Source organism: Pinus tabuliformis, chromosome 1_2 (genome assembly GCF_031772625.1).
Source record: "Pinus tabuliformis cultivar Carrire ecotype Pingquan chromosome 1_2, CPIR1, whole genome shotgun sequence".
NCBI lineage: Eukaryota > Viridiplantae > Streptophyta > Pinopsida > Pinales > Pinaceae > Pinus > Pinus tabuliformis.
In genome coordinates, this window is record NC_142298.1 from 584,200,545 (window position 1) to 584,214,905 (window position 14,361).

The following is a 14,361-nucleotide window of genomic DNA, read 5'->3' on the forward strand; positions in this document are numbered from 1 at the left end:
CAAATAAACATTACGTAGGCCACGTGTATATGAAACCGTGGGAAAGACTCCAGGCACGGTTTACACTTATTTTTTGAAATTGCGTTGTTTACATTTTTTGACATTGCACTGTTTGACATTGCGCTGTTTGGAATTGTGCTGGCCATGCGGTGGTTTTAAAGTGTTGTGGTTTTACAGTGCGGTGGTTTTACAGTGCTGTGCGTGTTTTTCCAGCAATCACCTAATAATCCGACCTATGTATATTTGCCCTCGGATCTGTCGTTTGCTCTAACACTCCGACATTTGTATATTGCTATGGCAGCATGGTTGTGCTGGCATGTTTGGAATTTCAGACGTGCTGTTTGGAATTGTTTATTGCCGTGGACCTGTGTGCACCTGCGTATGCCTGCGTTGGTGATCAGCAAAATCAGTGCAAGTTGGAGCGGGCGCGTACGTGGAGGATTTGAGACAAGGATAATTTTAGGGGCGAATGTTCGCCCTTTGGCGAAATTAAGGGGTTTTAAATTTTTAGTGGGCGAATATTTTGTATCATAGTACATTTTTACAAATCACCTCAAATAGCCCACCTTATTTTAAGGGAGAGGGTAAAAAAGGTAAATTTAGCCCTTGAAATTAGGACTTACAACCTTCCATTCGCCCATTTTCAAGAATAGGTTTTATTTAAGTGAATCCTATGGGCCAAATACCATATTTATAAAAGAGGTATGGTAAATTAATAAAAATATAAATAAATGAGAGGTATGGTAAATAAATAAAACATTTTTTATATTTACTCCATAAGTCACCTTATATACATGTAAGGGTGTAAACAAATAAAAATATAAGTAAAGTGGAGGTATGGTAAATAAATAAAATCTTTATACTTACTCAAAAGGTATGGTAAATAAATAAAAATGTAAATAAACTAGACGTATCGTAAATAAATAAAACCTCTTTTTATATTTTTATATTTAGTCCATAACCCTCGTTCTATTTATGAAGGCTCAAGAAAGAGGTTTTATTTAAGTGAATCCTATGGGCCAAATACCATATTTGTAAAAGAGGTATGGTAAATTAATAAAATTATAAATAAACGAGAGGTATGGTAAACAAATAAAACATTTTTTTATATTTACTCCATAAGTCACCTTATATTTACGAACACTCAAAAAATGGGTTATATTTAGGTGAAACCTATGGCCAAAATACTATGGGACAAATACCATGGACTAGATTGTTATTAATACCATGCAAAAACCATTATTAACCCTAATATTAGAATTAATAAAAATAAAAATGGCACATGGTATTGACCCATGGTATTCACCAAAATGGCACATGGTATTGACCCATGGTATTCACTTGGAATGTAGCCTATTTAAATGGGGGAATTAAACCAGCATGTAGCCTATGCTAAGATTCACTAGGACTTTAAAAAGTTTTATTACCTAGTGAAAGACTCGCCAAGATCTTACAAGATTTTATAATTGAGTAAAATATTCGCCATGCCTGGTGAGAGATTCGCCAAAAAATTATATATACATATTATATTATTGATAAAATCGCCTTCCATTTTTCCTATATACCATGGAGATTCGCCCATTTATTATATTTATAAATTTAGGGGGGGTTCTTAAAATTTTCCCTGATTTGAGATATAAGTGCGTTCACGGTGATCAGCAGCATCGCTGTAGGTGGAGTATTGTTTCTTGAGTTTTCTGCGATCGACGCAGGTTATGTCAACACAGTCGCGCCAATAATCAAAATGGCGCAGATCTGACCTTGTTAAACGCGCCAGTGCGCCCAGATCTTGATTAGCGCGGATCCGAAGGGGATAGATGCGCCAATTTTGCCACTCTAAGCATTTTCCTCTCTGGTGCGGATTGTCTGCTGGTAGAAGAGTGCCAACGCACCAACAATTGGTAAAAATTGCATTGGTAAAAAATTGGAATTGTTTTCTGGTTTTTTATTGTAATTTGCACAGCAGAAGGTTTTTTTGTGAAAAGCAAAGGCAATGTAAAATAAGGCATAGGCGTTTTTTATATATTAACTTCTTTTATTTAAAAGTTGGAGTTGGAGATTGTTTGTTTTAAATGACATGGTGAAAACTCAGAGTTCCCGGTTTGAAATTGAGAAGTTTAACGGCAAAAACAATTTCGAGATCTGGAAGGTAAAGATGCATGATCTCCTGGTACAACAAGGTGTGGCAAAGGCGCTGTCGGGAAGATCCAAACTGCCTTACCCCGTGACAGATGATGAATGGAATGAATTGGATGGAAGAGCCTTGAGCGGTATTCGACTGTGTTTGGCTGATGATGTTTTGTTTAACATCGTGTCAGAGAAAACTGTTGCTGGTTTGTGGACGAAGCTGGAGAAGCTGTACATGACAAAATCCTTGACAAATCGGATTCTCCTGAAGCGACAGCTATACAGTTTGCGAATGAAGGAAGGTACTTCGATTACTGATCATTTGAATGTTTTTAATACTCTACTGGTGCAATTAGAAAGCATAGAAGTAAAATTTGAATCTGAGGATAAAGCCATAACTTTATTGTGCTCGTTGCCCGAGTCATGGGATCATTTTGTTACTTCTATAAGTCTTAGTTCATCAGAAACCATTGAATTTGATGATGTCGTCGGAGCTTTGTTGTCCAAGGAGACCAGGAAGTGGTCGAATGCTGACACCTCTACATCAGAGGCAATGATGGCTAGAGGTCGTTCTAAAGAAAGACGCTCTAGTAAGCATAGTGACTCGCGTTCAAAATCAAAAGGGAAGAAGAGTAAAGTAAAGTGATGGTTTTGTGGCAAATCGGGGCACTTGAAGAAGGATTGCTAGAAGTGACAACAAACTTCTAAAGAAGCTTCATCAACCGAGAAGAAGGAAGCAAACACGACCGATACAGGTTCGGCATCTGGTTCAGGTATGTGCGATGAAGTGTTATCAATTAATTTGTCAAATCATGATCAACATTAGTTGTTAGATTCCGGTGCATCAAACCACATGCGTATTCATAGAGAATGGTTTAAGACATATAGATCAGTTAATGATGGAGTCGTGTAGATGGGTAATGATGTCACATCTAATATCGTGGGAATAGGGAGTATACAACTGCAAATGTTTAATGGGACAACTAAAATGTTAACTGATGTAAGACATGTACCAGATTTAAGGAAAAATCTAATTTCACTGGGAGCACTTGACACAAATGGATATAAAACTGTAATTCAAGGTGGAGTAATGAAAATTTACAAAGGTATTTTACTAGTAATGAAAGCTAAGAAGGTAGGAAATCTATTTCAGTTAGAAGGAAGAATAGTGTCAGTTCATGTGTCTACCGTGTCTGAACATGACAGTAGTTCCATTCGCCTATGGCATCAAAGGCTGGGCCATATGAGTGAAAGAGGGTTAAAGATTTTGGCTGATCGCAAGTTACTTCCTAATCTAAGGTCTAGAAAGTTAGATTTCTGTAAACATTGTCTGTTTGGCAAACAAAGTAAGCAAAAGTTTAAAACAGGAAAACATACTAGTAAAGGAATACTTGATTATATCCAATCAGATGTTTGGGGTCCAACACCTACAACCTCGTATGGTGGCTTGTCATATTTTGTATCGTTTATTGATGAATTTTCTAGGAAAGTGTGGGTCTACATGTTGAAAAGGAAGTCTGATGTTTTTACAGTTTTCAAGCAGTTTAGAGCATTGGTAGAAAACATCACTGGTAGAACTATAAAATGTTTAAGAACTGACAATGGTGGTGAGTTTACCTCCAAGGAGTTTGAAAACTATTGCAAGGATGCAGGGATCGAGAGACATAAGACTACTGTTTATACTCCTCAGCAAAATGGAGTTGTTGAATGCATGAATAGGACTCTTTTGGAGAGAGCAAGGAGTATGCTGAGTAACGCTGGTTTACAGAAGGAGTTGTGGACAGAAGTGGTGGCTACAGCTTGTTATGTGATAAATCGGTCACCATCGACAGCGATAGGTTGCAATATTCCTCAAGAGGTATGGAAAGGTCACCCTTGTGATTATTCTAAACTTAGAGTGTTTGGTTGTGATGCATATGCTCTAGTAACTAAACATCAGAGAACTAAATTAGATCCAAAATCAAAAAGGTATATCTTTGTTGGATATGGTGATGGAACAAACAGATTTAGATTGTGGGATCCTACTACCCACAAAATCATCATGAACAGAGATGTAAAGTTTGATGAATCGTCTCTTGTACAGTTAGATGTAGATAATAAATTGAAACAGGATGATGTATCTGATTTTTAGCACATTCAGTTTGACAAAACTTCTAATGATAGTCATGATGACCATAGTTCAGATTCTAGTCATGAATAGGTTTCAGAATCAGATTATGAACAGGGTTCAGATGTAGGTCATGAACAGGTCTCAGATGGTGATCATGACGATGTTCCTACAGATGGTAGTCAGCCAATTGTGGAAGCACTAGAAACATCCTTAAGGAGGTCTACAAGAATCAAACGCCCTCCTAGAAGGTATGATGATTATGTTACTTCAGTTGCTTTGACCGCTAACGATGATGAACCTTTGTGTTATCAGGAAGCTGTAGAAGGTTCAAAGAGTGAAAAATGGAAAGCAACCATGAAGGAAGAAATGATGGCCTTAGGTAAGAATGGCACATGGGATCTGGTTGAACTTCCCAAAGGCAGGAAAACTGTGGGATGTAAATGGGTTTTCAAGGTGAAACGGGGTGTGAATAATACGGAGGACAGAGACAAAGCGAGGTTGGTTGCAAAAGGGTTTTCTCAGAAAGCAGGCAAGACTTTCATGAGATATTTTCACCAGTTGTTAAAATAGTTTCAATTCGAATTGTGTTAGCATTAGTCGCTTTGCTTGATTTAGAATTACATCAACTAAATGTTAGGACTGCATTTTTACATGGAGATTTAGACGAGGAAATTTATATGGAACAACCGGAAGGGTCTTTTCACCATCGCAATAAGAAATTTGTCTGTAGGCTCAAGAAATCATTGTATGGTCTGAAGCAGTCGCCTCGACAGTGGTACAAGAAATTTGATTCTTTCATGTTGAGTCAAAAATATATAAGAAGTGAATATGATCATTGTGTTTACTTTAAGAAATTAAGTAATGGCATGTTTGTTATCTTAGTGTTGTATGTTGATGATATGCTTTTAGCAAGCAAAAGCATTGAAGAAATCAACAGGTTAAAGACTCAGATGGCAAGGAAATTTGATATGAAAGATCTAGGAGCAGCAAGACAGATTTTGGGCATGGAGATTTTCAGAGACAGGAGCAATGGTAAGTTGTGGCTATCACAACAGAAGTATATTGAGAAAATACTTTTGAGGTTTGGTATGAACAATGTGAAGCCTGTGTCAGTCCCTTTAGCTTCCCATTTTAAGCTTTCTTCCAATTTATGTCCTAATACATGTTACCGGGAAAAGTGTCTATTTAGAACTGCTTTATCCCGCTAAGGTGTGACAGCTACCTTAGAAACAAACAGAGAAAACTAATTTTGTATTTCCTTTATGAACTATAGATAGAGGGGGATGGAAAGAACCGACCTGTGTCTTGCGCTAATCCTTTGATCCAATCCCTCTCTTCGTTGACAGCTTCCAGCTACCTGCTCCCTTACTTGCCCAGCTTCACCAAGTACCTGTAAGATCACAGAAGAAGAACACTATACAAAGACATGGATCTATATTCATAAACAACTTCGGATCAGATTTAAGTTAACCATACAAATGTAACAAGCATCAATGATACAAAAGCATGGAGGAAAAACTCAAATAGTTTTTATTGATAAACAAGAAGATCCAGGAGGAGTTACAACCGATGGTTCCTGACCCAGCATCAACCTCCCAGCAAAGAAGCCCCTCTTCACCTCCAACAAAGCATAAATCACCCAATACTCTGATCTCTTTCTCAAAACCAACAGCAATTCCTTACAATGTGCAAAATTCCAGCCTCTGGATCTCTGGGATGAGGGATCCATATATAGATGTATGCAAGGAGGATGAGTCAGCTTATGATTTGATTAGTGTCTTCTCTCTGTCAGTTCTTGCTTCCACTTGGAGACTGAAAGCCTCTTACTTATCCTTGGTCGAATTCAGTGAGGCAAGTGTCATAGGAGAAGATTCTGGAAGCTTCCATTGTCTTTCCACCTCGCGGAATGGCACTGCCATTTGTCATTTCTCGCTCAACGCACCCTCATAGTGCATTTAGGTGCGTTGCAATGCAGCCAGCTAGTGTGTTTAGGTGCTATGCAACGCAGCTAGCTAGTAGAGCAGCTGAAATGGTCCTGTTTTGACTTATTCTGAGCAGTTTCTGGTGGAGAACTTCTGGGAGAAGCTGTAATTTGTTGACCTTGTTCCTTTAGGGGTTAGAACAACACTCTTAGGGACTTAGGAGCCCTTGGTTTTATGGACATTTCATGCTTGGAGCTGTAAGGCACAAAAATGTCTATAACAGTTGCCCCCTAAAGTATCTGGCCATTAATCGGGTGAAATGCTTTATTATGAGGATCCGAAGTTCTTTCAATGCTGGGAGGAGACCTGTAATAAGATAAAATACAATACATTATCTTCATACTGTTTTCATGATCTAGCTGAGGCGGGCATTCCCATGCTCAGCTTTATAAATTCATTTTCATGTATATAGGACAGACAATCGTCTGATTGTAAACTGATGATTCTGATAGAGCCACCATCCTTTTGGTAGGATGATTATCTGTGCTGCAATGCTGTACATTTAATGTCTTTATTTCCCTGAATATATATCGCAGCCCGGATGGATGAAACTAGATCCGGGGTCTTCAATCTCGTCCGATCTTCACTCTAAGTACAAGTCGATCCATGTGAGAAATGTTTTGAAGTCGAACATGGAAAGACATCACTTGATTACCAGTCAATGATGTAAACTGTTAACAAGCGCGAGAGGAATCACCGATAATGATAATGACCCTCAAGGTACTACAGTACAATTCACGTGGTGTGAATAAAGGACTTGGCGTCGAACACCACGCAAAATCTTTCATTCGAAGGCCATTGATGTAAACCTGTCGCTGGAAGTGAGAAACTTGCCATTAAGGCATGCAAGCTTCAAAGTACTGAATGGGGTGTTCCTAGACCAACTTCTTGGATAATGAGCTGATGTCGACAAGAACTGATCCGTCACAGGAGGGCCTTAATGAATCCCACATCAATGACACGGAACGGAGCAAATGATATTGATGGAGGTGAAAACAATCTGATGATATATGGTTCAGGGTGGCGGTCATGAAAGAATGGAGTATAATGTATGGTAGTGGGTGGGACACAGGTGACTTCTCTGGATGACTTCTCTTGAACATGTCGGCGACACTGATGTGATGGATTGGTAGCATTAACCCCAAATGTGGATGGTATGGTGTGACCATGGCGATGTGACCGGTGAATGAAACAACCCAATCCGACTCGGATACGGAGTGGAAGTGTCATGTTCAAGAGCGACTTGCTGCCAATAAAGATTCTTTGAGTTTTCTTCCCAATTTTTCCCCAGTCATTGCTGACCAGTACCTCTTTATTTTTGTCAAGCTTGAGGAGGATAACATATGCTTGTTCTATAATTTTCCCTTCGGGCAAACCCATCGCTATGTTTTAACGAGCCTAGCGATAGTGAAACTCGTTCTCGTCTAAAGACAAGTTTGTCGCTATTAATCTTTTTAACGAGTTTAACGACAAAGATAACTCAGTCCTTTTCATTTTTAGAGAGTCTGAAAAGGTACGTAAAGGTAACTCCAAAATTCCTTTTTCGTCATCTAATCCCTTAAGTCCGAAAAAGTATAAAACAATACAGAAGGGATGAATTTTCGATAGTTTTAACGAGCCAAACAAAACAAGCGCTCGATCTTTTTGTGCAATAATCCCTCAGGTCCAAAAAGATTAAAATCTAGAGGAGGGATAGCACTTCCTGTCCCTTTAACGAGCTGGAGAGGCCAATGGCTCGACAGTCTTTTCATATTTTACGAGTCAGTTGAAAAGAGCTTAAAGGAGACTCGTCTTTTGAGGAACGAGTGATAAAATGGGTAGCAGCTGATTCCAGGTAAGGTTTGGAATTTTCCAATCACAGCAGCGTCACAAGGATGGCTAGTGAAATCACTCTTCGCAGTTGTTCCTCAAAATGGGTAAACAATCAAATGGAGGTGAATGATCGGCCAATGTAAAAGTGGAGGTGATGGTGCAAACACGACCAAGGCTTTAATGGCTGAAGTACTACATTCACGGTGGTTATTTACCGGGGAATAGTTCATTTTTTTAACGAGCTTAAACGCGGGTGGAAACATTTGCTCGGTGCGGGTTTATTTTTTAACGAGCTTGAACCTTGCGGTAACACTGCTCGATTAGATGGTCTTGTTTTGATTTTACCATAAATAGATTTGTCCTTTCAAAGATCGTACTGTATTTTCAACTGCTTCATCAAACTAGTCAGAAATGAACAATATTTGTTTGAAAACAAGTTAAAATGCTAATATTTTACTTTAAACTACGTAAAAGTAATGAAAAAGTGTTTTTACCTCTCATTTTACCATTTCATTTGAACTTGGTTTGTTGGAGCTTTGGAGGTGCTTTTCCCCCTCTATTTTCCTCAGTTGATTTCGGGAGATTCTGTGGACGATTCTCGGTGCCGTCTGGACCAGGTAGGAGCTAAACCTGAGCTCTTTCATTTCATGGTTTCCATTTTGCATTTTGAGCTTGATTCCTAGCTTTTCTGAGCCCCTGGGGTTTAAGGAACTCGTTCTGCCATCAACGCACCCTCAGTGTATCGAAACCTGCGCTGAATGTTGGCCTGTCTAAAGGCTATCTGACATTCAACGCACCTAGAACACTGCTGCAGGTGCGTTGGGCGCAAAAAGGGAATTAGATGCACAATTTTTGATTGAATTTTTCCCTATTTCTCACCAAAATCAGGACCTAACTCCTCTCTTGTTTGTTTTTCAGAGGTCTTTGGAGTAAGATGACCATTACATGGCGAGAAAGTGAGCATGAAGAAGAGGACCTGCTTGCCCTATATGATCCAGTTACAATGAACGCGCTGCGGAATTGTGGTTTGCTGAAGTTCTTCCGCATTTCTAGCATGAGAGACCAGATCAACTTACTGCAGTATTTGCTCGATGCTTGGGATCCTACCAATCAGGTTTTCCATATCAGGGGCAAATCTATCCCCTTGACTGCAGTAGACATTTATTTCTTGACTGGCTTTTCAAGGCGGGGTGCCCCCATCTCTTTGTCAGGTTCGGCCCGAGGAGGCGATTCTGTGAGAGATTTTGTCCGCCGGTACTGTAGAGAAGGATCTTAGCCGAGTAAAGATGGCAAGATCATCATCCGTGATGTCACTGACAGGTCCCTTAGGACTATTCCGTTGTCTTTTGGTAGGATGGCCGATAGTGCGTCTCTTCATGTAGCCAATCGATCTTATATGCAACATGCCTTGGAATGCCTCCAACCGAAGGTGTTCAACTGGTGCGATGCAGTACTTCTTGTGATGAAAGAACAGTTGACCAAGATAAAGAACAGGGGGTTGAAGAAATTTGGGTATGGTTCTATTTTCACCGCCTTTGCCTTGGAGAAGATACCACTGATGTAGCCGCAGTACATTGCAATTGATTTACCTTCTCCTACTGAACCGCGTATGCAGAGATGGGTTGACCATATGTCTAGGCATGCTGGCCAGTCTCAGATTTCATTTTCTGATACCTTCTTCAGGTGGTTTGATCGTCAGGAGATGGTTTATTCTGAGTATCCATACGCTGGCATGGACTTCCGGGGTGATCCAGATTTAGGACTGCCGGATGGCGAGCAGTGGGGCGTCATTAGTAAAATCTTTGACCATATTGCTGTTTATCTTTTTTTGCTTATAATGTCCTTGTACTTTATTCTATCAAGACTTTAATCAAACTCATGTGTACATGTAGATGTTGGTCCCGTTCGTCCAGTATTTCGCCTGAGAGTACCAGCTGCTGACCCAGCAGGAGAGGCTATCGGAAGAGTTGTTCTTCGTGACCTTGATGTGGCCGAGACTCTCACAGCTTTGCAGGAGCAAGTTGAGGGTCTCACTCTCGGTATCCCAGATGTGAGGACCGACGAGCTACCTTTGTGGTTACAGCGGCATACTATGGTGTGCCCAGACGATGGAATCGTCTCCTACGCATGATCGCACAGGCTGTGACTGGCTATCACGAGCATCATTAGACTAGGGTGCCCCCTAGCATTTTGAGTTTTTGGGTCGTTTGACCGATTTTGTCTTCGTTACAGAACATTATGTGTAAACCATAAACAGTTATATATATTTTTGATTTTCGGAGTTTTATTTTGGTTGAGTTACATGATCCACATGCAAAACATTGATGATATGTTTCTTTTTATAAATGTTGCAAATTTCTATCTAACACATAGTTTTCTAATGAGTCAGTTAATGTGTTTAAGTTTATGGAAATATGTTGATATTGAATAAGATCAAATCGTCTTTCCAAAATCTTAACCCTTAGGAACATGCGATAAACAGCTGGGTTTCAGACGGAATATATACCATTTAGTTGTAGTATTACGAGTTGTGAGTCTAGCCTGACAATTAGTCAGCGTATGCCATGAGTGATGGCATTAGAGAGAAGCTCTATCAACGCGCTATACTCAGCAATGTTATTCGTTGACCGACCAATACATACCCCTCTGAAACTTACTAACTCGCTGCTTGGATCAAAAATGGCCCAGGCTGCGGAGGACAGGTTCCGCGAACTACGACTCGCTCCGTCAGCATATCCAACACATGGCTCCAATAGGTTTGACATCTGCAATAAATATAAAAAGTGGATTACTCGACCAAAACAAACACTTTAGCGAAAAAAAAAACATAACAAAAGCATGCTGGTTACCATTACACATAGTAACGCTTGAGGTACAACCCATTACGAGGTTGTGCCAGTGGAATTCCGTCATAATCCATTAACTCATAGGCTCCCTTTGCTAACACTCGTTTAACAATATAGGGGCCCATCCATAAAGACTTAAATTTACCTGCTCCCAATTTATCGGATTCTTGGTCGTAAAGCAAGACCAAGTCACCTTCCGAGAAGACACGGGGTTTGACATTTTTGTCGAACTGCGCCTTGACTCGTTTTTTATGGGCTTCGCTAGCCAAAGCGGCGTCACGACAAGTTTCATCTAATTGGATTAATTCCAAGAAACGAGCCTCTTCTTTTGAAGTTCCAGGGAGGAGATCAATTGCGAGTTTGAGAGACGAGATTTCACACTGGATTGGTAAGACTGCTTCCAGGCCATATACCAGTTGGAAGGGTGTGAACCCGGTTGCATTCCTTACCGATGTTCGGTAAGCCCACAAGGCTGAGTACAGGATTAGGTGCCATCTTCTTTTGTGAACTCTGATCATCCTTTGCAGCATGCATTTCAGGACCTTGTTGATCGCTTCAACTTGTCCGTTGGCTTGCGGATAATACGGAGTAGAGCTGTCGTGAGACAACCCTAGTTTGGCAGCTAATTCGACCATCATGTGATTGTGAAAATGCGATCCATGATCTGTGACTATAGCCTGCGGTACGCCGAATCTGGCAACTACATGATTGAAAAAGAAGAGGGCAGCTGTTTCACCAGTATTATCTAATGTAGGCATCGCCTCGGCCCATTTGGTAAAATAGTCAACGGCAACTATGATATACCCATGCCCCCCGGTCGAGGTGGGGTTACATGTCATGAAATCGATGCCCCATTTGGCGAATGGCCCAACAACAACTATTGGCTGTAGAGGTGCGGGTGGTCTTCTGGTTTTGCTATCAAAAATTTGACAAGCATGGCAACTTCTGACTGCGGTTATGCAATCTTTGAACATTGTTGGCCAAAATTATCCTGCTCATAAAATTTTTTGTGTTGTAGCATATCCAGATTGATGCCCCCCACACGCGCCTGAATGGCACTCATTCATCACTTTTTCGGCCTCCTCATGGGTGAGGCACCTTCTCAGAACTGTATCGATACCACGATGGTAAAGTGTATCACCGACGATCATGTAGTCTTTTGCTTGGTATCGAATACGTTTTTGTTCAAAGTGGGAGGTGTTTGGCCTAAACTTTTGGGTTTGGAGATAAATGATTATATCCCCATACCACTCATTGCTTGTAAATATCAGAAACAAACTCTCATCCACGATTGATTCCTCGGATGTTTCATCGTTGGACGACGATGGGAGATCGCATAATAATTCTGCGAAAACTAGAGCTTTCTTTGACTTGGATTTTACAAATTCCAGATCAAACTCTTGTAGGATTGCTATCCATTTTGAATATTTGCCCCCCAGTAACTATCGTGACAATATATAAGTCATGGGGTTGCAATCTGACAGAATGGTAGTTTTCCGAAAGAGGACATAGTGTCGAAATCTTTGTATCGCTTGAATAGCCGTAAGCGCTAGTTTTTCAACGTAAGAATATTTGCTTTCTGTATCATTTAAGTTTTTACTTAAATAATATATAGGATGCTCAATTCCATCGACTTATTGAACTAAAACCATTGTGATGGTCGTCTCTGCTGCAACCAGATACAGGTTAAAATCTCTTTGATAATCAAGGGCGTACATTAATGATGCTTTCATTAGGGAATCTTTTAAAGAATCAAAGGAAGCTTGCGCAACCTGATCCCAGACAAAGGGTACCTCCTTTTTCAAGAGACGTGTATAACCTTTAGCAAGTTCGGCGCAGTTTGGAATGAACCTCCTCAGAAAGTTTGCTTTCCCTTGGAGTTTCTGAATCTGAAGCAAATTCGAAGGTGGAGGCAAATTTACGATTGCCTGGACCTTACACGGGTCGAGACGAATCCCATCCTTGGAGACTACAAAGCCAAGTAAACGACCAGAACTGACGCAAAATACACATTTGTGCGGATTGAGTCGTATCTTGTAGTGTCGGCAACGTAGAAATATCGCTCTTAAATGCTGCGGATGATCAGTCCGCTTTCGCAAATGAGCCGGAAGGTCGTCGAGGTATGGTTGAATGATGTTTTTGATGTCATGGAAGGCATAGTTCATTGCCCTCTGAAACGTCACCCCTGCGTTCTTTAAACCAAAGGGTAATTTTCAATATGCGAATGTGCCCCACGGACAAATAAATGCATTCTTTGACTGGTCCTGTGGGCGGATATTTATTTGATTATACCCGGAGAATCCATCCATGAATGAAAAGATTTCGCATCCGGCGCATTCATCAATTATCTAGTCAATGAAAGGTGTAGGGTAGTTGTCTTTTGGACAAGCTTGATTTACATCCCTATAATCGACGCACACTCTAATTGTCCCTTGTTTTTTCATAACAGGGACAATATTCGATACCCAATCGGTTAGAGGAATTGGGTAGATGAAACCAGCATGGAGAAGTTTTTCAACTTCTGCCTTAATGGCAGCGGCTTTCTTGGGGTGCACCTGCCTTAGCTGTTGTCGTACTGGTTTGACATCTGGATACATCTTAATTTCGTGTTCAACGATACTTGAGTCAATGCCTGGCATTTCACTGTATGACCAAGCAAAGACATCTCTGAATTCGTGAAAAAGAGCGTTATATATTTCTAGTTCTGAAGGAGAACAACATTTGCCAACATAAATATTCTCTACAACATCTGTTTTGGTCGAGATATTTATGGCTATTGTCTCTTCAATGTTGGACAGGTTTCGCTCGGAATCCACTGTATTTATAGTATTTGACAGAAAGTCAAAGACTGAAGGATGATAAAGGTCATTTTGAGTATCTTCTCCACAATCCGGTAGAAGAGAACGATGGTGGGAATCATTCCATGGTGCTCCTTCAATTACCATTGATTGGACAATTCCTTCGTTGGTGACATGCACTCGCGACCAAGGACCTGAAGGAGTACCATATTCTCTAGACCTATCTATCCAAATGCTTGATGAGCGTTGATTTGGGTTTGCCTCCCATGCTAGGAACATTGATTGCTATAATATTTCCGTTGGGCTTGGGGGAAAAACCACTGCATGATCCATGTCGATATCGTTTTCTGAGATCTTTGTAGAAGATATCATGTTGCAGGTTCCTATCGTCACTACTTCCGCCAGATTGATTGGAGGTGGAAGAGCGAAAGTTCCCATTAGTATAGGATCTTTTAGTAGGCCTACTCTGATATTCTGAAGCGAATGGGGGCTTCCATGGATCATGGGAATGCTTCCAGTAACTTGAGAACCATTGGGGAGGAAGTTTTGTTGATCGACGATTGTAATCCCTCCTTGAAAGGGAAATGCAATCTTTCTAAAATAGGTTGACACAACTGCTGCCATGGCATAAATCCATGGTCTTCCTAGTAGGATGTTGTAATCAAGATTGCCATCGATGACTTCAA

The 14,361-nt window shown here is 40.5% G+C and overlaps 1 protein-coding gene across 1 annotated transcript in view; it reads left to right on the top strand.

Moving 5' to 3' along the window:
- Positions 1-302: 302 nt before the first annotated feature.
- Positions 303-14,361, top strand: part of LOC149206989 (FRIGIDA-like protein 3) — a 40,559-nt gene continuing 26,500 nt past the window's right edge. Inside the window, exon 1 of the mRNA XM_089397883.1 lies at positions 303-429. Coding sequence (XP_089254009.1) covers positions 303-429 — 127 coding nt within the window. The remainder of the gene's footprint in view (positions 430-14,361) is intronic.